The sequence below is a fragment of the Pygocentrus nattereri genome, chromosome 15 (assembly GCF_015220715.1).
Source record: "Pygocentrus nattereri isolate fPygNat1 chromosome 15, fPygNat1.pri, whole genome shotgun sequence".
In the NCBI taxonomy this organism is placed as follows: Eukaryota; Metazoa; Chordata; class Actinopteri; order Characiformes; family Serrasalmidae; genus Pygocentrus; species Pygocentrus nattereri.
Window position 1 is genome coordinate 6299147 of NC_051225.1, and position 24133 is coordinate 6323279.

At 40.7% G+C, this 24133-nt stretch overlaps 2 protein-coding genes across 2 annotated transcripts; one reads left to right on the plus strand and one right to left on the minus strand.

Moving 5' to 3' along the window:
• Positions 1 to 1331: 1331 nt before the first annotated feature.
• Positions 1332 to 13300, minus strand: mrpl54 (mitochondrial ribosomal protein L54). The gene is made up of 3 exons (XM_017687098.2): positions 13137 to 13300; positions 3965 to 4121; positions 1332 to 3843 (listed from the first exon to the last, which is right to left on the minus strand). The coding sequence occupies exons 1-3, from the start codon at positions 13264 to 13266 to the stop codon at positions 3711 to 3713; spliced, it is 420 nt and encodes a 139-aa protein (XP_017542587.1). The 5' UTR covers positions 13267 to 13300; the 3' UTR covers positions 1332 to 3710.
• Positions 13301 to 13504: 204 nt separating this feature from the next.
• On the plus strand, positions 13505 to 16894 carry fam32a (family with sequence similarity 32 member A). Its single transcript, XM_017687101.2, has 4 exons — positions 13505 to 13651; positions 15282 to 15423; positions 15704 to 15757; positions 16427 to 16894. Exons 1-4 carry the CDS (start codon positions 13578 to 13580, stop codon positions 16493 to 16495), a joined length of 339 nt encoding a protein of 112 aa, XP_017542590.1. The 5' UTR covers positions 13505 to 13577; the 3' UTR covers positions 16496 to 16894.
• Positions 16895 to 24133: the final 7239 nt, after the last annotated feature.

Below are 24133 nucleotides of genomic sequence, written 5' to 3' on the forward strand. Positions count from 1 at the left end.
GACAGCTGCAAAAGTACAGCGTTGTAAAACACTCGAGCACCGAATGTAAGAACACCCACTAGATTAATAGTTACGTACTTATGAAGGGAATTTCCACAGACTTTTCAAAATTTCTGCCTCACTAAATTGTTAAGATGTATCCAAAGTCATTCAGGCTGGTTTGATGTAAAAATACCCTGTTCAAGAGAAACTCAGTTTCAGAATTGCTCACAGTGGTGATGATAGGAGCCAAATCTCTGAAGAGTTTAAAAGCTCTAAAAAACTCCCTCACTGAACGTTATTACATTAAATGGCTGCTAATACGTCGCCTGATGCCTGAGGCATTGCATCAACATTACACATGAAAACTTAGAGACGTGTAGGTTCTCTGGTGCTTTTGGGTAGTAAATAAAATGGCTAGATTTGTGTTGTAGTCATTGTGACCTCAGAAAAAAGGTATGACACTGTCACTGGGGTGGGACGCTCAGGGGTCCATCTCAGTACCTTTAGTCAGGGAACATAACTGAACCAGAATCCACTGAAATGCTATTTTCTAAGCTGTACTGACTCCACAGACCCGCCTCGCCTCCAGGCTTTTATTAAACGGCTCTGTTTTAAAACATTAGTTTATAGAAAGGTACAAATATCTACTTTTCCACTGGGAAAACTTATTTAAGGTACATCATTTGACCTTAAAACCGCTGTTGTACCTTTGAGGGAACGTTTATACTGTTTGTACCTTGATGAACGAATCATGTACCTGCATGGTAGCTTTATTTCTAACAGTGTGAAGAAAGCAGTCATTTCTTGTACAGTGAACCACTTCACCATTTCAACAAACTACTCTGATTGACTTTGTTTCCATCTCAGTGGTCGACTTATGAAAAGTGCTGTGAAGTGTAAGAACTGTATTAATATCTATCCATTTTAAACATTAAGCACTTATATGTTTCAGAGATATTCATTTAGAAAGAAAGCATTGGAAATATTTCAACAATACATCATTAATCAGAGAATACTCTCCTTGTGTAACATGTGACAATATTTCCAACAGCTGTTTTCCAGCTCCAGCCCTGTAGTCCACCAGCACCTGGGATTTCCCCACTAAGATAAGAACTTTTTTTAATTTCCCAAGTCGTTTTATGAATTTAGATGCAGACCTTCAAACGCACATGGAAACTGCAGAAGCAAAATAGAAGAAAAATAAAAAATAAGTTGGGGAAAAAGTGATAAGTAGCAAAAAAAGGGTATTTATATGCAGTTGTTGTAAAGTTCATTACTTGAGAGTATAGAGCATAATATTTCAAAGTAGGTCCGGAGAAGATCGAGATATTAGAAAAAAACAATTCCTGTTAAATGCCTGTTGTAGCCTTTAATGATCTCTTATCCACAAGGAGTGACTTAAGATAAACAACTTAAGATGTTTTATGCAAGCAGCCCCTGGCGTTCCCCTACTACACTGCACACTTTGTTTTACATGTAAGAACATTTTTTACAATAACATAATAACAATTCACTTTCCACTAATTAGACATCAATTAAGTTCATACCAATCAAAGTTTTATCCCAAAGTTTTTACTTGCAGGAGTTGAAATCCTACACTGTGACTTAAAAACCCAAAAAGAAAAAAAGGAACCCGGTAAAATGTGGACTTTGGTAGGAGCAACCTTTGAAAATACTGAATGAAATATGAGCCACTAATAACAGCTAATAATTTGAATCATTTATCAGAGCAGGAGGGGAATTCCATGAAACCGGAAATAGTGCAGTAAAAGGCAAGAAGGGAGCGAAATACAGAAACTCGGCCTGAGATGAATCAGACTTTGTAATATCACTGATCTGTAGTAAAAGAGAACACTGAAAAGAAGTGATGTGACTCACAGCCCAGAAAAATATGATGAATCAGTGTGAAAAGGTAAACAGGCAAAGGAATAAAATAAAATAAAATCCTTTCTATAATAAACATAAAGATGGAAAAAAAACCTTAACTTAATATAAACATTCATTTATACTAAGAACGTAAGTGAAGAATAGCAGCTTAAATGTGAAGTAACACATTCTGCTAATATTCAGTTAAAGGGGAAATTCCACTAATTTTCCACAATTTTAATTAAATACTGACATGATTAAAATTTGATGTGAAAGGTTCCATTTTTAGGAACCCTTCAGAGTCAGAATTACTCATAGTGGTGGTGATAGGAACCAGACGTCTGAAGCATTGAATGAAATGTTGACATGAAATGACATGAAATGACATGAAATGTTTACAAACAGGCTGCCTAATACATCGTTTTTCCAAAGTTTTGAGACCACGTTTTGGCCTAACTTTATTTCCTAGTCAGACTGATTACCATTTGACCATCATCAGCTTTTACATATAAAAACTTAGAAGTAAATAAAATGGCTATACTTGTGTTGTACACATTGTGACCCCCGGTTCCTATCACCACCACTGTAAAGAAACCAGAGTCTGTAAGCTTCTCCACAATAAACCACTCTGAATGAATTTCTTTACATCTCAGTGACTGAATTACAAAAAGTAGTGAATTTTTTAAATCAAAATTTAATCCACATCAAGCATTAAGCACTTCTGCAGTAGCCTGATAAATATGTTTGAGATATTTATTTAGAAATAAAACACTGAACATATTTCAACAATACCTCACGTAAGAAGTGACAATATTTCCAACAGTAGTTTTCCAAGTGCGGTCCTGTAGTCCACCTGCACCTGAGTGCAGCTCACAATTAGCAAACAATCTAGGTGGTCTACAAGTCTGCAGGTGGAAGACCACTGCCCCACAGCCCAAAATAACACAGTGAAATGATACACAAAGCAGGAGGCCTAAATGTCAATCCACAAAGGCCAGCCCCACAAGCCTAACAGAGCCAGGGGGGATTTCATGAAGCAGGACGTGGCAGTTAGCCAGAGAATTTGGTCAACAGTCAAGCTCTGTCCAACTGGAGGAGAGCTGAGGCACGTTTCCATTGAACAGGCCTAAATATTTGGCCTACACCTTAAAAATGATGGTCCTTCAAAGATTCTTTAGTAAAAAAAATGGTTCTATATAGAAACATGAACACTTTGCATGTTTAAAGAATTCACTGCATTGTGAAATTGTTCTTCAGAGTGATGGAGAAGTTGTGTATGGTTCTATACAGAACCTTTTCGAAGAGTTCTATATAGCACCAAAAAGGGTTCTTCTATTGTTATGATGTCGAGCTTGTTACAAAATAATAACCCGTTTCAAAAAGGTTCTATACAGAATCGTCCATGGATAATTTGTTGTGTACAACTCCATACAGAACCATTTGAGAATGTTTCTATATAGCAGCAAAAGGGTGCCTCTATTGTTACGATGTGAAGCTTGTAACAATAGAAGAATCCTTTTTGGTGCTTTTCCATCAATCTGAAGAACAATTTCAGGATGCAAAGAACCCTTTAATTATGCAAAGGATTGTGAGTGTTCATAGTTCTATATAGAACCATTTTCCTTACTAAAGGACCCTCGGAGAACCCTCTTTTTTAAGGGTGCTAGTTATGACTTAATGGAAAAATCTGATGAGAAAGCATCCACAAAACCCAAAAAGAGTTTATTACAAGTGCGAGTGGTCTTGACAGTGTGTTAAACGGGGGGCTGAAATGACCTGTCCCAGTTAAGCAGGTTCCTTTTCTCCACGAGGCTCTACAGCAGTCCTCAAACCCTGGTCTGGTCAGGGCTTGGAAAAGTTTCTCAAAACTTTTTGCCCTTGTGCAGTCTATTGAAACGCCACATGTGCTCCTTCCGTAACTGTTTCCAGTATTCGTGACTTTCTGGATCCAGCTCACTGAGCTTCTTGATGGGACCAAGGTCCAAGTGAAACAGCCTGGAGATAAGAATAACCAAGATTAGCAAACTTCAATTTGTGAATTTGTGAATCATTTACAAGAACCTGAAATCAATAATCGGAACACTTGCATTGTTAATCTGTACTGTATCATTCTTACCATTCTGGATATTCCTCTTTAGGCTTAAGTGGTGGATCTTCCCCCTGTTTGTAGACGTTCACTCCTACGGCATGCGTTGTGAGCTTCACTGGATCTTTGCACACTTCTGGACCCTTCAGCACGTCCTTTACCACGCCCTTCCCCTTCCCCTTAACAGCTGAGTGACATCACATGAAACATAATTAAGGACAAATGCATTTCATTAAATATGAGAAGTATTGCTGCTGCTTTAAAACTCTTTCACTGAGATAATTAGAGGCTTATGTTCCTTCATCATTTTTAAAAGGGACCTCATCATGGAAGACGTTCAAATTCGAACTTATTTCCAAACATCAGCCCATATGTGGAAGCTAAGCTGCAAAAACAGCTCATTTTGAATTCAGTGTTTGTGACAACAGACAAAGTTACATATTCAGCATCCAATTGTTTAGCCCTGCCCACTTATAATATAGTTATAAAGAGTGTTTCAGCCTGACCTACTTATTGAATCAAGCACAGTACAGGGCAGCCAATCAGAACAGAGCTCATTTACATATGTTGGTCTTAACTGTACAGTAACAAACTGGTGGATAAACTGGAATAAATAAAATGCTAGAAAAACGTAGGATCTGAGCCCTTGTGATCTGGATCAAGATCAACATGAAACAAAATTTAGATCAATGAAGTCATCAGCAACAATAACGCAACATTATATGCAGATGTTTTATAGGATTCTTGGTCAGAGGTCGGCAGTAACTACTTTTCTTTAGCCTCATTCTATGTGTCTGGGCATGATTTTGGTAGATTGTTTTCTGTGCTTTTTTATTTTCTTGATATTTATGATGATGATGATGATGATGATGATGATGATGATCATCATCATCTTTATTTATATAGCACTTTTCATACTTTAAAAATGCAGCTTAAAGTGCTTTACTAAATAAAAACAACAGAGAAAGAAAAAGTTAATCAAAAAACTAAACAAATCCAACAAATAAAATGCACATACATACATATACACACATATATACACACACATGTGTGTAATATATATTATACACACACAAACACACACACACAGGGTGAGTCAAAAGTCACAGGACACCGTTTTATTTCAGGAACGAAAGGGAAAATGACATATCTGAATACCCCAGCAAGTAATGGGTGAGGGGGCCTATCTTTTAGGCTATGTCCAGAACATGGGATCAAGGGCAAGTTTTTCCAATGGGAAGGTGGTTTTGTAGCAGATTAAAGAAGAGTAGAATGGTCTCAGAAATCAATTGCCGCAATCAGATTTGCAATATCTCTTGTGGTTCAAAAGTTATCAACACAGAAATTTGCAACTACAACTGGGAACGTTACCTGTGATGTACAGCTATTTGACGTGTTCGATGTGCTGTCCCTGGTGCTGAACACAGAGCTGAAGGTGCAGGATCCAATCGTTATGGACCCGCAAGCCTCCACGATGCGGTGCTGAAGGTGATGCTTGTTGCGGATTTTCTCAGCATACACAATTTATTTGAGATTAACCCAGAGGTAAAATTCGATAATAAAATAAAACGGTGTCCTGTGACTTTTGCCTCAACCTGTATGTACTGTTCATTAAGAAAGGCCTGTGTTTATATTCTGTTGATTTACCACCCCCTTGTGGTCGGATTTGAGTTAGGTTTCATTTTTTGCTGAAAGTCAGTCAGTCGAGCATTATCGCCTGCAGCACGGCAGAGAGACAGTGTTTCCAACGTTTTTAAGCCTTGGAGTATCTTTGTCCGTAAGTTGACTACTGTTATTATATGAGAACGTTGTTTTGAGGAGGAACAATTGAGATGTTGTGTTGCTATGCATAATGTTTCTGTGTTAGCCGTAACTTGGCCGAATATGTTTCTAGCTGCCTTAACAGCTATTCAGGTAAGCTAATGTTAATAAGTAATGCATAGATTGCTAACAGGTTTCTGTAGGTGATTGTGTGAGCAGGAATGGGTAAATCTGCATCATGTTTAGTTGACAAGGTTCACACACTTTGTTTAATTCATGTGTTTATTTAAAGACCGTAAAATTTGAGCTGTGCGAAATGTTGATGTATATGTTTATTTTCCTAGTTTTACATAAAAGATGAAAATGCACGCAACGCCTGAAGTCTTTTTTGTCAGCTATCTGTCTAGCATGGTCCAGAACGCTTGTGCGAGGACAGAATAGTAAAAGGACAGTTACACAGCGGGCTAGAACCAGAACCACTGTCGACCACACACTGCGACCACGACAAGAACATCATGGACCAACAAAGGCAAGCAGACCGAACTGGAGATTATGAGGTCATGTCACAAGTTGCAGGGTCCAAGTCATCTGGAAGATCAAGTAGGTCCTCAGCCAGTGCAGCAGCTACCAAGGCAAAAGCTAAGGCAGAGGCGGCCCTGGTAGAAGCCAAGTATGCAGCTCAAGAAGCGGAGATGATGAAAGAAAAGGCCCGCATTGAAGCTGAAAATCAAAAAATGTTAGCTGAAGCAGAACAGCGCAAAGCAGAGTTGGAAGCGAATCTGTATGTCCTAAAAGTAAACAGGAGCGCTAAAGCAGCCTCAGCAGAAGCAGCAGTCTATGAAGCCGCAGCAGCAATAGAGCCAGACACACTGGAAGGAATATCCCAAATATATCCTGAGGATCGCACTCAACGCACAAATGAGTATGTGCAGGCCCACTACGTGACACCAAACGCTCAGCAGCAAGCTCCGGTCTCACAGGAATCACCTGCCTTGCCTATGAGTGCAGAACGAGCACACCCCGACCCAATTCAGTGGTATCCAGTTCATGATCAGGAGCCCCGTTTATCTAAGCTCTGCATTAAAGATGAGGGAATGCCTGGTGCACAAAACAGAGGCTACTCACCTTGGGTTCCTGCTCCAATGTCTCACTCATCCAGTCTTAGAGATTACGCGTGTGAACCAGCGCAAATAACGGATCTCACCAAATATCTTGTAAGAAGAGAGATGGTAAGCTCAGGGCTACTGAAATTTGATGACCGTCCAGAAAACTACTGGGCCTGGAAAACGTCCTTCCAAGACATTACTGGAGAGCTCAACTTAACAGCACGAGAGGAACTTGACCTACTGATAAAGTGGCTCGGTCCAAACTCATCTCCACAAGCCATGCGAATCAGGTCAGTCCATGTCCACAATCCAACATCAGGTGTCGCTATGGTGTGGCAAAGGCTAGATGATACATATGGCTCCCCTGAGATCATAGAGAATGCACTTCTGCTAAAGCTAGAGACTTTTCCAAAAATATCTAACAAAGACAACCAGTGTCTTAGGGAACTGGGGGATATTTTAATGGAGGTTCAGGCAGCTAAGTCAGGTGGAAAATTACCAGGTTTAGCCTACCTTGACACAGCTAGGGGGGTTAACCCAATTGTGGAAAAGCTTCCCTATGGCTTACAAGAACGCTGGATTACACAGGGCTCTAAGTACAAGGAAGAACATAATGTTCCCTTTCCACCCTTCAGCTACTTTGTAAGTTTCATATGCAGTCAAGCAAAAACCCGTAATGATCCAAGTTTTGTGTTCTCTACATGCAGTACTAACACCCATGTAAAGCCAGAGAAACCGCTAAGACACAACAATTACAAAACAGTGTCAGTGAGAAAAACTGAAGTTGCAGTTGCACCTGCGCTCCACAATAGTGCATCAGTAAAGAAAATAGAGGAGCCGGCAGAGCGGTGTCCTATTCACAGTAAGCCGCACCCCTTGGCAAAATGTCGGGGGTTTAGAGTCAAACACTTAGATGATAGAAAAGCTTATCTAAGAGAAAACTCTATCTGTTATCGTTGTTGTGCATCCACTAAGCACTTGGCCAAAGACTGTAAAGTTGCCGTGAAGTGCAAAGAGTGCAATAGCGACAAGCACCTTACTGCTTTACATCCTGGCCCAGCTCCTTGGGTTACAGAGGTTGAAACAACACGGAAAGAGCATGGCGGGGAGCAAGAAAATAGCCCGTCTCCGGAAGTTATTTCAAAATGTACAGAAATCTGTGACACATCTCATGGACTCAGGTCATGTTCAATAATCTCCTTAGTGAGCGTGTACCCTGTTAATGAGCCCAACAAAGTCCAAAAAATGTATGTGGTCTTAGATGACCAAAGCAACCGATCTCTTGCGAAGACAGCCTTCTTTGATCTGTTTGGCATTAGTGCAGTCTCCTCCACTTACACTCTAAGGACTTGTGCAGGAATAAAGGAGGCAACAGGGAGGAAAGCTCACAATTTTGTTGTCTCGTCTCTAGATGGAAAGACTCATGTACCACTCCCACCTCTTTTAGAATGCAATACTATGCCAGATGATCGCTCAGAAATTCCTACGCCTGACATTGTGCAACATTTCCCTCACCTAGCTCCTGTTGCAGGTGAAATACCACCGATTGAGCCAGAAACGCCCATCCTTCTCTTATTGGGGAGAGATGTCCTGAGAGTGCACAAAGTACACGAACAGTACAATGGTCCACACAACACACCATATGCCCAGCGGCTAGATTTGGGCTGGGTCATTGTAGGCGAGGTGTGCCTTGGAGGGGTGCACAAACGAACAAAGGTGAACGTCTACAAAACAAATGTGCTAAACAATGGGCGCATTTCCTTTCTTGAGCCTTGTCTTAGTACAATACACGTGAAAGAGAAGTTTAGTGCTCCCATCCAGCAAACTACAGACCACGCATCTGACATCATACAAACAGCTCCACTCAAACTGACAGACAACCTGGGACTTAATGTTTTCCAAAGAAATCCTGATGATGACAAAACAGCCTTGTCTATTGAGGACAAGATTTTTCTTGAAATTATGGACAGAGAAGTTTATATGGATGATGACAATCACTGGGTGGCGCCGCTACCATTCCGTACGCCACGTCCTCTACTTCCCAACAACAGAGAACAGGCCTTAAAGCGACTCACTGTTCTGTTACGGACACTAGAGAAAAGAAAAGACATGAAAGAGCAATTCATTGAATTCATGCAGAAAATCTTTGATAATGACCAGGCAGAAGAGGCACCACCACTCGAACCAGGGGAAGAATGCTGGTACCTACCAACATTCGGAGTGTACCACCCCCAGAAACCAGGCAAAATACGAGTTGTTTTTGACTCAAGCGCCTCATGCAAAGGTATTTCCCTAAATGACATTCTACTTAGGGGGCCTGACTTAAACAACACGCTGCTCGGGGTTCTATTGCGCTTTCGGCAGGAACAAGTCGCGGTCACTGTAGATGTGGAGCAGATGTTTTACTGCTTCAGAGTCAAGCAAAGTCACAGAAATTATCTCCGGTTTCTGTGGTTCCAAGATAATGACCTTAGCAAAGAAATCATGGAGTTTCGCATGAAGGTGCCAGTTTTTGGGAACAGTCCTTCCCCGGCTATTGCAATCTATGGCCTAAGACGAGCAGCTGAACTTGGGGAAGAAGAGTATGGCTTCGACACAAAGCAGTTCATCTTGCGCAATTTCTATGTGGATGATGGACTGGCCTCTGTGTGCAGTGAAAGCGAAACCATTGAGCTCTTAACACGAGCAAGAAGCATGATGGCAGAGTCAAATATAAGGCTTCACAAAATAGCCTCGAACGTCAGTCATGTGATGAATGCATTTCCCCCAGAAGAAAGAGCAGCGGATCTCAAAGATTTGGATTTGGATGTTGACCCTCTACCTCTTCAGCGAAGCCTCGGAGTTGGCTGGAACCTGGAAAATGACTGTTTCACCTTTCGAGTTGCTAAAGACAACAAACCCTTTACCCGCAGAGGAATACTTTCTGTTGTCAACAGCCTCTACGATCCCCTTGGATTTGCTTCTCCAGTTACAATCCAGGGAAAGGCATTGTACAGAGAGTTAACGGTTGGACAGCAAGATTGGGATGAGCCTTTACCAGTGGACCGGGAGGCAGAGTGGTTAAGGTGGACTGACTCACTTACCGCTCTCGAGCATCTCCAGATCCACAGGCCATTTGTTCCAGTTTCATCATCACATGCTCAGAGAAGGGAACTATGCATCTTCTCAGATGCTTCGACAACAGCAATAGCAGCTGCAGCATACCTCAGGGTCATTGACACTGGTAGCCAATGTCATGTTGGATTTATCATGGGGAAATCAAAGTTAGCACCCTCATCTGCGCACACTATCCCACGCTTGGAATTATGTGCAGCGGTATTAGCAGTGGAGTTGACTCAAGTGATTATGGAGGTAAGCGACATTCAGTTTGATACAGTGAACTTCTACACGGACAGCCAAGTAGTTCTAGGCTACATTCATAATGTCACCCAGAGATTCTACGTGTATGTGGCCAACAGAGTTGCTCAGATTCGCAGGATTACCAAACCAGACCAGTGGCATTATGTCACTACTGACCAGAACCCTGCAGATCATGGGACGAGAGCTGTATCAGCAGCCCAACTGCAACAGACCACCTGGCTCTCTGGGCCTCGGTTTCTCACACTATCTGAGACCGAGTCAAGAGATCCAGCGCAGAGCGAAGAGACCTTTGACCTTGTGGAACCCTCAACGGATGTTGAAATTCGTCCTCAAGTGGTTTCCATAGCAACGAAAATAGAGGAAAAGGAGCTTGGATCTCACAGATTTGCACGTTTCTCAAGCTGGAAGTCTCTGGTAAGAGCAATCAAATCCCTCATTCATGTTGCAAAGTCGTTCTCTAAAGCTTTGAGCGCCTGTAAAGGTTGGCACAGTTGCAATCTTGCAAGTACTACAGAAATCTTACTAGCAAAAACAGCAATCATTCAGTGCGTTCAAACTGAGACTTACAAGGAGGAGATTGAAAGCCTTAAAAAAGGAAAAGACATCTCGCGCAGTCCTCTTGGAAAACTCGACCCCTTTGTTGATGGTGGCTTGTTAAGGGTTGGAGGACGCTTACGGGCAGCAGATCTTTTAGATGCGGAGAAACACCCCCTGATAATTCCAGGTAATCATCATGTAGCCATTCTCTTAGTTAGACATTACCACAACCAAGTAGCTCACCAAGGTAGGCAGTTCACTGAAGGTGCTCTGCGCTCAGCAGGACTATGGATTGTTGGTGGCAAGAGACTCATTTCCAGCACACTCCACAAATGTGTCACATGTAGGAGACTTAGAGGTCGCTTAGAAGTGCAGAAAATGGCCAGCTTGCCCTCCAGCAGGCTTGCGGTTGACCCGCCTTTCACTCATGTAGGCCTGGATGTTTTTGGGCCTTGGAATGTCAAGTTCCACCGCACAAGGGCAAATAACGTTGACTGTAAAAGGTGGGCTGTAATGTTTACCTGTCTGAGCACCAGGGCCGTCCATATAGAGGTCATAGAGGCAATGTCGACTTCGAGTTTTATAAATGCCTTACGTCGTTTCCTGTCGTTCAGAGGACCTGTCAAACACTTACGGTCAGACCAAGGGACAAACTTCATTGGCGCCTGTAAAGAGTTGCAAATCGACATTCAAGACCCGGAGATCAAAGGCTATCTAAGGGACCAAAGCTGCACCTGGACATTCAACGCCCCACATTCATCTCACATGGGAGGAGTGTGGGAGAGGATGATCGGGCTCGTTCGACGCATCCTTGATGGCTTGTTACTGCAAACCTCAACCACCCGCCTCACACATGAGGTTCTGGTCACGCTTATGGCAGAGGTTATGGCCATAATGAATGCCAGACCCTTAGTTCCTGTTTCAAACGATCCTGAAGCACCTGAAGTTCTCTCTCCTGCAATGCTTCTAACGCAGAAGGCTGGTACTATTCCAACACCACCTGGAGACTTTGAACTCAAGGACCTTTACAAAGCCCAGTGGCGGCAAGTGCAAGGTCTCGCGGGATGCTTTTGGAAAAGATGGAGGCAAGAGTATCTTGCTACACTGCAGACAAGACGAAAGTGGAAGGGAGAGAAGCAAAATGTCAAACAAGGTGATGTTGTTCTATTGAAAGACAATCAAGTAAAACGGAATGAGTGGCCAATTGGTATTGTAGTCAAGGCCATTCCCAGTGAGGACAACAGAGTGAGAAAAGTTGAGGTTAGCATCGTAAAACAAGGCACTGTTAAAACATATCTTAGGCCTGTTACTGATGTGATAGTACTTTTGTCTGAAACAAATGTTTAAATAAGAGTGGTATATTTATTAATATACCAGACGGGGAGTGTACTGTTCATTAAGAAAGGCCTGTGTTTATATTCTGTTGATTTACCACCCCCTTGTGGTCGGATTTGAGTTAGGTTTCATTTTTTGCTGAAAGTCAGTCAGTCGAGCATTATCGCCTGCAGCACGGCAGAGAGACAGTGTTTCCAATGTTTTTAAGCCTTGGAGTATCTTTGTCCGTAAGTTGACTACTGTTATTATATGAGAACGTTGTTTTGAGGAGGAACAATTGAGATGTTGTGTTGCTATGCATAATGTTTCTGTGTTAGCCGTAACTTGGCCGAATATGTTTCTAGCTGCCTTAACAGCTATTCAGGTAAGCTAATGTTAATAAGTAATGCATAGATTGCTAACAGGCTTCTGTAGGTGATTGTGTGAGCAGGAATGGGTAAATCTGCATCATGTTTAGTTGACAAGGTTCACACACTTTGTTTAATTCATGTGTTTATTTAAAGACCGTAAAATTTGAGCTGTGCGAAATGTTGATGTATATGTTTATGTTTATTTTCCTAGTTTTACATAAAAGATGAAAATGCACGCAACGCCTGAAGTCTTTTTTGTCAGCTATCTGTCTAGCATGGTCCAGAACGCTTGTGCGAGGACAGAATACTGTATATATATATATATATATATATATGTATGTTGAGTCAAGTGTCACTATTCATCCAGCTAACAATGCCGGACAGACATATTACCAGCCTGTTTACTGTAATAACATCATCTGGTGCTACAGTTATATACAGCTGTGCATCATCCACATCACTATGAAAACTGATGCCACGCCTTCTTAATCTAATATTATAAGCAGTGGGCTGTGACCACTGGTACAGCTGCTACAGGGACGTCTGTAGCTCCCTGAGGAGTTTCCAGACTTCATTATTTCTCAGAGTCTGGCTTTGGAAAGCACTTTTACTATCATTTCACTGAAACAGCAGCACTCCGGCGGGGCACCGCTGCTGCATTTCTGGTACCCAAGGTCAGACGAGACTGACGGACTGACCGCTGCGCCTGAAAATCCACTCAAAGACACAAAAACAGAGCAGCACCAGCCTTACCGACTTTCTTGGCATATCCCCGAACCTGGACAGGACTGCTCAGAACAGCACAAGCACCAAGACCGCTTTGCGAATGTAAAACCCAAAGATTTGTCCCTTTTAAAGGGTTCAGTAAACTCCTCAGCGCCATGGCTCCACCATGCTGCGGTGCAAAGGCAGCGTTTCCGCTCCGCTTTGCGCACGCGCGGTTACAAAGGAGTAACTGAACAGCATATTTCAGATTTTAGTCAATACTTTAATATTTTATATGTTTATGTAATTTTTAAATATATATATCATTGTATATAGCTTGGAGATTTACGTAACGCGCTCTGAAAAAAAACGAAAAAAATATAATTAAATTCCAGTGAGTTGCTGTCCGGTCCGCTAGATGGCAGCACCGTTTAGCCCTCATATGAACAGTGCGGCGCCGCTGGCGGTGTTGTTTTGGGTTTCGAGAAGATGGCAGAATATTCTACAGTCCAGAAAAGCTCGTTAAAACTCAAAGGGCTTGGAGTCGTTACGGCCGGGAAAAAGTACGTGACTCTTTAAACGACCAGGTTACTGGGTGGTTATGTGTTTTAGCGTGAATTTGTAGGTTTCGAGTCCGTCGCCGTTGCTGTAGACGAGGCTGAAGTTGGCGTCTCTGGCTAAATGGCTAACTGGCTAACGTTTATCGTAATTTCATGTTTTGTAAGCCGCATATTTCACATGATGCGTTGTAGGCAAACCCTACAACGACTTATTACATAAAATAATGAATGTCTTTGGAACGCAAGTCGTTAAGTCTGATTTTTTAAAAATAAAGACTGTAATAATTACAGTCAAGGGTATCAACATTGGGCAGTCGTGGGCTGGAGATTAGGGATCTGGCCCTGTGACTGGAACGTCTCCGGTTTGATCCCCAGAGCCGACAGTCCATGACTGAGGTGTCCTTGAGCAAGACACCTAACCCCCAACTGCTCCCCGGGCGCTGCGGATTGGGCTGCCCACCGCTCCGGGCAAGTGTCCTCACTAGAGTGTGTGTGTGGTGTTTCACTTCACGGATGGGTTAAATGTGGAGCTGGAGTTTCTCCGTTTGTGGGATTAAAAAAGTATCAATTAATAGTGCTTAAAGATATATCAGAGGCAGCACTGGCCAGCAACAGACAAAACAAGCATTGGAAACACATCAGACTTAACTTAAACTCAGATATCTTGCATGTGTAAAAGCAAAAATGACTTTTTTTCCATTCCTCAGCCTTTAAGAGGAACCCCACCCACTTTCACTAAGTCTGCATAATTGAGTGGTTGAGACGTAAACAAAGCCGTTCGTAGTGGTTCCATGAGAAATGGTGAACCAGGGGTCGCAACATAAATGTGGTCGTCTTATTTACAATCCAAAAGCACCAGTAAACCTAGACGTGTCTTCTGAGTTTTAATATGTAATGTTGATAACGGTAAAATACTGATGGGTCTGGAATTGATGCTCTTTGGGGCACTGTTTTGCCTTATAATGCCCTACATATTAAAAAAAGTGCATTTTAAACCAAAAGATGATTGCAAAACTATCATAAAATAATAGGGGTAAATCTTACAAGAAAAGAGTTTTCGTTGAGGATCCGTCTTACCTTAGAACACCCTTCATATATCCCGCCACCAGGAATTGGCTTCAGAATGAACTGATTGTCACACTGTAAGGCTAAACTTTGTCTAAAGCCAATGTCTCGGGCGTCAGGCTAAGTATTTATAATCAGTTCATGTAATAACTTTGTGGACTTCACTCCACAACTTCCAGTGTCCATCACTGTGAACAATCCTGACTCTGCACGTTCCTCTAGAATGGAGCATTTTACACCAAACCCTTTTGAACGACTTTCTTGACCTGTTTAATTTAATTGTGCTGACATTTTGAAAAGTGCAGTAAACTCATTGAGAGACTGTTTGCATGTACCATATGTTGCTTTGTGTAATTGATATTTCACAAAAGGAGTTATTGGAAATTTAAAGTAGGGGTGATACTACTTTAAGTCCGTTATTTAGTAGACCCCATGTTTCACTCGCAGCTACGCCACGATACAGATGAAGAATTTAGGATTTCCATTGCATAGTGTCTTCACAGATGGCTGAGACTCTTTATTTCTTTACTGATTGAAGTATTAACTTTGATTATTCTTGCTAAAACAGGAAAAAGAAGAAGGACAAGGAGCGAAAGCATTTGGATGAGCAGGTGCTCACCGCTCAAAATGGTGAAGAGGAGACCAAGAAAGTCTACGTAGACAAGAGGACACCTGCCCAATTAGCATTTGACAAGATACAGGAAAAAAGAGTGTGTCTGCCTTTCTGTAACGTTTCATTCAGCGTGGTATTTGCTCATTCAAAACAGGATACAGTAGCAGTACATCACACCTAAGCATACAAAGAGGGAACAAAGAGAAATCGTGTTTATCTGGGCTGTTCTTGATGTTTTTAAAGTTATTTAAATGCATACGTTTTGTTCCGTCATAGCCGAAGGAAGAGCTTGTGTTGCAGTTTATTATCATGTCTGAATAAACGATCAAATGTAATTTAAACATTTTTGTTTTCTTCTCCCTCATAATTTTCACTAGCAAATGGAGAGGATTTTGAACAAAGCTTCTAAAACACACAAGCAGAGAGTTGAGGTAAGCCTGTGTTCTGTTACTGTGTCTTTTAGGTTCATTTAAAGTTACGACACATCTGTAGCTCTCCACTACGTCCAGGTTGTGCCTCAAAAAACCTTCTTAACCAAGACAAATATGAAAAAAGGGTGGCAATTTAGAACACAGTGCGACCTTCACAGCAATTTCCATTAGGATTTTTTAAACACTCTAATGTGGGAACAGTATGGAAGATTATTATATACTGGTGAATATACTGAGTCGTACTATAAGGCTGGTCTACTGGTTAACTATTGGATAGTAATCACATCACTTCTTCTCACAGTGCAGGTCTTGTCTGATAAATTAAAGTGCTCCCCACACACATGATTTGTTGTCCACATGAAAAGCATAAAGCATGCACTGACCAGTTGTTTCGCTAAGTACACCTCCTTGTTTCTGCATTCTTTGTTCATCTTATCAGCTCCACTTACTGTATAGATGCACTTTGTAGTTCTACAGTTACAGACTGTAGTCCATCTGTTTCTCTGATACTTTGTTTCCCCCTTTCACCGTTCGTCAATGGTCAGGAACTGGGGATTGACTGTTTTTGTATATGATGCGCAACGTTTAGGTATCTTAAAGCCCCACGTGCTGTTGGCTAAAAGATCACTTTGTCCTTCTGTGCTGGTAACTGTTTTCTTTCTGATCTAGGATTTCAACAGACATCTGGACACACTGACAGAGCATTATGATATTCCTAAAGTCAGCTGGACCAAATAATGAGGAACTCCTAACTGAGACCGTGGCTTTAACCACCGAGGATCTGTAGATGTTTTGAGAAACTGTGTTACTTCTGATGTTTTATTTCTGCTGGATCAGGCAGCCTTGTTTTGGTTCCAAAACTACAGAGACTTTAATAACTGCTGCAAATCTGCTGATTCTAAATTGCTGCGTTAACTTAGAAGAATAACAGCCATGATCTGTTTCTGATTTGGTCTTTGAAAGTCCAGAGTGTCTGGAGTTGTATTATGACATGGTATCATTTTTCTTTAGGAAATGCCTGATACTCTCTTGTTTTATGTCCCTTGGCTTATTGTGCTTTTTACTCTGAAATAGGAGTTCTAAGCAGTGTATTCCAGTATATTTACATGGCTACGAGTAAACTTTATTTTTACGGTGTCATTGTGTTTTGCTTCTTTCTTAAATACTTACATTTGTAACAGATGAAATGATTTGTATTAATACTTAGATCATGAATCCAAACAGATGGTGTGCACTCTGTTGTCCTACTTTGTCATTGTCAAAGTTGAAATAGATCTGTAAATCAATAAAAAAGTAAAAAAAAAAAAAAAAGTACATTTGCAGTGCATCATGTTGCCGACTGTCCAGCATACCAATGAGGTTGTAAGGACTGAATACAGCACATTAGGCCATCTGTGGGGTTTTTTTTGTTTTTTTCCCCTCTTTTCTATCTTAGTGATTCATTTTTCCTTTAGTTTTCAAGTCATTTAGAGCAAAATCATCCATTCCAGCCTGGATGTCCAGAATCCAGCAAAATGTGGTCATTTTCCTGGTCAAAGACACCTGATTCAACTCCGTTCATTACTTGATTAACCTCTCTGCCAAGTGAATACAGGTCAAGTGTAAATTAGTAATCATTGCTTTTTTTTTTTTTACATTCCAAGGCCAAAATAGTCTCAAAGCTATTGTAAAGCAACATTTCAGGCATTTGTAACCATTTAATGTAATAAGATAAGTGATACTTTTTTAATCCCACAAACGGCGAAATTCCACCTCCGCATTTAACCCATCCGTGAAGCGAAACACCACATACACACTAGTGAGCACACACACACACACCCACACTAGGGGGCAGCGAGCACACTTGCCCGGAGTGGTGGGCAGCCATATCCACGGCGCCCGAGGAGGAATTGTGGGTTAGGTGTCTTGCTCAAGGACACCTCAGTCATGGACTGTCGGTGCTAGGGATCAAATCGGTGACCTTCTAGTCACAGGGCCGGTTCCCCAACCTCCAGCCCACAACTGCCCCTAATGATGTTCTGTGAGGGAACTTTTAGAGGTCTGGTTCCTATCATCACCATGTAATTATTGAATTAGGAGACGATTCTGAAAAATCAGAGGAATTCCCCTTTAACAACCCCTTACTGAGTTGAAGTGGTTACATCAGGGTTAGGAACCTGTGGTCTACTGAATGCAACCTAACACCAGATGGCGCCATTAGATCTCTGTTGAAAGCCATGCAAGCCTGAGCCACTGACTGATGCAGTGCATTGTGAACAAGGGAGCACAGAAAGACTAGGCAAACTCTTCTAGCAGATTCCTGTATTGAATTTGTGCCAATAAAGAGGGAACTGACAATGCAATGTAGACTGTGTATGATTTTGTAGATTCCTGTTGCGACTCAATGGTCATTTCACAGAAATGTGCGTCTCCATCCATTTGTGCAGTAATGTGAACCCGATGTGTGCATGCTAGCTAACTCACTCCATTAACATGGACATAATCAGATTTGTTAGTGTAGCACTCCACAACATACACACTTCACCACAGTGCCCTGCCATAATTTGGGGGTGGACGAGAATGTTACAAAGCAGAAGTGTCTCAAAAGTAGACGCTTTTGCCAGCCAATGATCCTCAAAGACCACTGATCCTGGACTATTGTCCTTATCAGGGTTTCTCAACCCACAAGTGGGCCTTGAAACACCCTCTGCTGGTCCTCAAGCCAATACTGAGGCAGTGCCAGTGGTCCATACTTGGCCTGCGATGGCGCATAAAAATAAAAAAGAACTGACATGATAAAAAACTATAAAATGCTTTCAAATGGTAAACAACATTAGTATAAGGCCTGCGAAAACCTGCAAAAAGCCCATTTTTTGTCTCTTGACTCTAAAAACGAAATATTCTCCACCCCATATTTCAGCTGCCCACCTCCAACAGTATGGAAAGAAACTGTGGTGTAAAAAATCCACTTAATTTGCTCCCACTCTTTTGATATTTTATGTCCACTAATGCATGTTACTTATTGCAGGAGGGGCACACTGTGCTGAAAAATTCCCATTTTATTTTCTGGTGGGCCTTCATCCTTACTAGAAACAAACGAGTGGGCCTTGAGGCGGTAAAGGTTGAGAACCTCTGGTCTATAGCGACCATGTTTGGCTACACCAGCCATTATTACTAGACTCCTTTTAATGCAGAACTCAACCAGCTGTCCTATGGAAACATCCTTCACATTAATGTTCGAGCAATAAACGAATACATTTTGTTCATCTGGCGTTTTCCTCTCATGTCATTCACTGTATAAACCTGTCCATTCCAACAACGTGTGTGGAGAATTAAATAGACACTCTGGCCAAAATGAAAAATGGAACCATTAACATGCCTCCTTGCATCTTACATGGTGCTTCAAGGGTTCTTCAGTAAAGAAAATGGTTCTATACAGAACCATGAACACTCACTTGCGTGTTTAAAGGTTTTTTGCATCATAAAAGGGTTCTTCGCATCATAAAAGGGTTCTTCAGACTGATGGAAAATGAGCTGTAGTTGGTTCTTTATAGAACATTTTTACTAATATTTCTATATAGCCCTCTATATAGCAATGGGTTCTTCTATTGTTATGATGTCAAGCTTGGAACAATACAAGAACTCTTGGGTGCTAAATAGATTTTTAAAAAAAGGTTCTATATAGAACCATCTAAGCCACATTCATGCACTTTCTTCGTCAACCCTTTAATCATGCAAAGAACCCTTTAATCATGCAAAGGGTTCTTTTGAGTGTTCATGGTTCAATACAGAACCATTTTGTTTACCATCTTTTAAGAGTGCTCAGTGCCACAGTGAGATTTTCCAGAGTTTTCCTAGTTTAAAGGCTTGGAAAACTCCTTTGTGATGTCTTTTGAAGATGGGAGGTACTGTTTTACTGCTTTAGGGTGGTCTTTTCTTTTGTTAGCTAGCAAAAGGAAGGCAAAATGTTAACATAACTACTAGAAAACCGGCTATTGTATCATAGCCATATCTTTAACTCGTGTTTACAATGAGGTGAAATAAACTACTTCACAGGCGGAGGACGACAAGCTTAAACCTAGTTAGCAAGGTAGCTGCTCTCTATGACACTTTACCTCAGTTTGGTTCCTTTTCTCGCACTGAAAGGGCGTGTTTTGCATTTATGTTGTGCTAAGGGGGCAGTTGTGGGCTGGAGGTTAGGGATCTGGCCCTGTGACCGGAAGGTCGCCGGTTCAATCCCCAGGGCTGACAGCACATGACTGAGGTGTCCTTGAGCAAGACACCTAACCCCCAACTGCTCCCCGGGCGCTGTGGATAGGGCTGCCCACCGCTCCGGGCAAGTGTGCTTGCTGCCCCCTAGTGTGTGTGTTCACTAGTGTATATGTGGTGTTTCACTTCACGTATGGATTAAATGCGGAGGTGGAATTTCCCCGGTTGTAGGATCAAAAAATCACTTAAATAAAGATAGAATAACCATATTTTAATTTTCTTTGGCGACCAAGGTAAGAGTTATAGTAAGACTAGCTTGACTGTATTTATTAGCGTATAGATCAGTGGCTCGGAAGACTGGGCGTCACCACAGGGATTCCCAGTGGTGATGTGTTTGCTTAATGCATGCTGTATGTTATACTGGGACATGGATTAATGGAAACATGAAACCAGTTTGAGGCTAAGGTATATAATTCTGCACTGTATAGCATAACAAGAAGCGTCTCAAACTCTAGTTTTAGGTCAGAATGCCCATTTAAATACACCACAGGCATGCACCCCCTTCGAAAGGAAGTGAAGATGTAGCTTGAAAACGTATCAACCTCCTACATGGTAATTTAGTGCACTCTTTGAAACTCTGGCCCCCGCTTTATCAAAGCAGTTCATGAGAACTGGTGAAGTTCACTCTGCTAGAGCTCACACACATCATCAGAAGGGTTTACATAGCCTCACAAGATAATGTGCCTGGCCCAGACCTTCTTTCGAGCCAATATCCCAAGAGTTCTTTAATTAGGACCTGGTCATTAATTATTTCGGAACAGTTTGCCTGGGTGAACAGACTGACCGGGACTATGACTTAGTTCCTTTTTCCATATGGTTCTGATGACAGTGAGCGAGTTTTGATGTTATCTAGGCCTCAGTGCACCATGTTGAACTGCCATTTTGCTGCAACTCTTTGACGCATATTCATTTAATCTCTGGGATTTATAGTCTGGGTTGCTGTTTGGTCATTTAAAGAAAACAAACTTTTCAAAATCAAAGCTGTTTGGTGACAGTTCGGAGATCTGTAGAATATCACATAGCTGCATCTCTCTCTTAATAACCAAGGACCTTATGCCTTCATGTGAAGAGTGGACAGGCTCAGTGGCACTAGGCCTCGGTGTTTAGTTCTTTTTTAATGCATTTGGCAAACTTTGCTTGACTTTGACTTCTGACTTTTGAATTTGGAACAACTGGATCTGAAAACCTTTTAACTTAGTGTTTCTAATGTTTCAGTTGGAAATTTTGCCTGATATGATGTGACGTGCTGGCGCACCACCGAGATCCTGCTACAGAGGATCTCACTCACAGAATTAAAATCAAGTGAGTGAGTTTGATCATAAACCAATCATATGTAAATAGTTTCAGTCTGTTTTCAAGTCAGTTGGACCTTCAAACGATGCAAAACTCCACAGTAATAGTCTCATTAATAAGATCTAGTGTAGGCACTGACCAAGAGCATCAAAAGGCCAATAACATGGAAAACCTCATTTTTTAAAATTTTATATCATATGTGAATATTGGTAAAGATTCAAAATCAATCAAGCCCCAGTCCAAACTGTCCATATACCATAACATAGCTTTTTTGATTTCATTGTGTTACGAAAGAAAGAAAGAAAGAAAGAAAGAAAGAAAGAAAGAAAGAAAGAAAGAAAGAAAGAAAGAAAGAAAGAAAGAAAGAAAGACAGGAAGAAAAGAACAGGATAGAAAACAGAGACAAAGAATGAAGAAAAAGAAAGAAAGGAGGATAGCAAGAAAAGAAAGAAGAAAAAGAAAGAATTAAAGAAAGAAAAAAGGAGGGAAGGAAGCAAGAAAATGAAAGAAAAAAGAGAAAGGAATGAAGGAACTAAGACAAAAAGAAAGCAATAAGGAACAAATAGGTAAATGAAAACAAATAAAATAAAATGAAGGAATGCAGAAACAGAGTGAAAGGAAAGAAGGAAAAAGGAAGGAAGAAAACGAAAAAGAACGGAACGAAGAAAAAGACTGGAAAGCAGGAAACGAGAAAAAGGAAGAAAGATGGGTAGGACGGAAAGAGAAGAAAAAGAGAAAAATGGCAGGAAGAAAAAAGGAGGGAAGGAAGCAAGAAAAAGGAGAGAAAAAAAGAGAAAGGAAGGAAGGAACTAAGATGAAAGGAAAAGAAAAAGGGAAGAAATGGAAAAATGAAAATGAATAAAAATGTATTAAAATGAAGGACGGAAGGAACAGAAAAAGAACGGAATGAAGAAAAAGACTGAAAAGAAAACAAACAAAAAGGAGACAAGAAAAAAGACAGAAAGAAAGGAAGGAAACAAGAAAAAGAAAGGAAAAGAGGAAATCCATGAAGGAATGAAGAAGCAGAAAGAAAGCGTAATTATTAGGCATCCAATCGTGGCAGTCAGAGCAGAGACTATTTACATATATCAGTCTTAAAGTCACACTAACTAAAACAGCCTGTTTAATTCTAAGGAATACACACAGCTTAACAAGTGGTCACGTAAAAATGATATATGACTGTTTTTGGTGCGTAAAATTACACAAGCTTTCATTGCACAAGAGTAAAAAAGGAATTAGCAGATGAATGTAGGCTATGGGCCCTTTAAGCTAGTTAATCTGTCTACTGTGAAGCTGCAGACGCTCATCCTACACATGCAGCCTGCACACCCACCACCCAGGACGCTTGCTCCACCACTCACGGCCTCTAATCAGCAGCCTGAAGCCGCAGACATAATGAAAGTTCTGTAAATGCAGTATTAGAATAGCAGTGAAGAACAGGGCATGCTTACATCAAGCCATAGTTACAGAATGCTGCCCTCACGTCAGATCTTTAGTGACGCGGTGGACATCCTGATAAGATACTCGGTGTTAACAGATGAAAAGTTTAGATTATAAATGCTAGAACATGAGGCCTCTACAGACACAGATAAAGGCTAGGCCCAGACTAAAGTTTTTCAAAGAGCGTGGCCTTAATCTCGTCTGGCGAAAGGTCAGGACCAGCTTTAGGCCTGTTGCAGTCCATTTTAATAACAGACCAGGCCTGAAACTGCAAGCTGAATTTACTTCATTTGAATATGTATATCATTCCCACAGGAATAAAATATATTACCTCAACAGAATTTTGCTTTTTTGTGGCAGTAATTATGTTGGTACATCTTATTCATGCAGAAAGGTTCAAGTAAATTCAGTGCATTGCTGTTGTGGATGTATTCATTTATTAATCTTGAGATTTATTGTTCAGTAACTACTTTAAAGGGCTCATTATGCGGAAAACCGAATTGTGCGCCTTTCTGAAATCAAAAAGTTTGATGTAATATATAAACAAGTTTCAGTATGGTCCTTACAGTCCTCCTTACAGTATATATATATATATATATATATATATATATATATACACACATATAATGTTATATTCATAATTCAAATAAACAGAAAAACAATAAAAAGGAACAAGAATTTCTTGGGTCAATTGTTTCCTTGACTCCTTCACAGCCGCCACAGAGACTCGTTAATATCATCAATGACATCATGAGCTCAATTTACTGAGCACTGATTGGTCAAACCAGGATCTGCTTTTTAACTACATATAATACTGGGCTTCCTCGAGTAGAGGCTTGGAGATGGGTAAACAAACACACTCACATCCAGAAAATCACTACCTATATATATATATATATATATATATATATATATATATATATATATATATATATATATATATATATATATATATATATATAATCATTATTAATTAATATTCAGTACATTTTGTTTATTCAAATATTAACAATTTTCTCAGTAAATAAACACAAACTACACAAACAAATAGATTTTCAAAATGTGTCTTGGGTGGCTAAGACTTTCACACACTACTGTATATATATATATATATATATATATATATATATATATATATATATATATATATATATATATATATATATACATATATGCATTCATATTTACAATTATTATTCACTTTCACCCCATATATAGTCCATAACTGCAAATGAATCTGTTCTGAATTCATTGCTTTTGTGATGTCACAAGAATCATCTCATTTACATATACAGCAGTTTAGCTCTGCCCATTCACACTGACTCTATGAGTGTTTCACACTGGACTGCTTTCTGAATGAGGTACAACACAGGGCAGCCAATCAGAACAGGAATT

Coding starts and splice junctions, on each gene's coding strand:
- mrpl54 (XM_017687098.2), bottom strand. CDS start 13,266: ATGGCGCTGAGGAGTTTACTGAACCCTTTAAAAGGGACAAATCTTTGG. Junction 4,122..13,136: donor GGGATATGCCAAGAAAGTCG/GTAAGGCTGGTG, acceptor GATGTCACTCAG/CTGTTAAGGGGAAGGGGAAG. Junction 3,844..3,964: donor AAAGAGGAATATCCAGAATG/GTAAGAATGATA, acceptor TCTTATCTCCAG/GCTGTTTCACTTGGACCTTG.
- fam32a (XM_017687101.2), top strand. CDS start 13,578: ATGGCAGAATATTCTACAGTCCAGAAAAGCTCGTTAAAACTCAAAGGG. Junction 15,424..15,703: donor ACAAGATACAGGAAAAAAGA/GTGTGTCTGCCT, acceptor AATTTTCACTAG/CAAATGGAGAGGATTTTGAA. Junction 15,758..16,426: donor CACACAAGCAGAGAGTTGAG/GTAAGCCTGTGT, acceptor TTTCTGATCTAG/GATTTCAACAGACATCTGGA.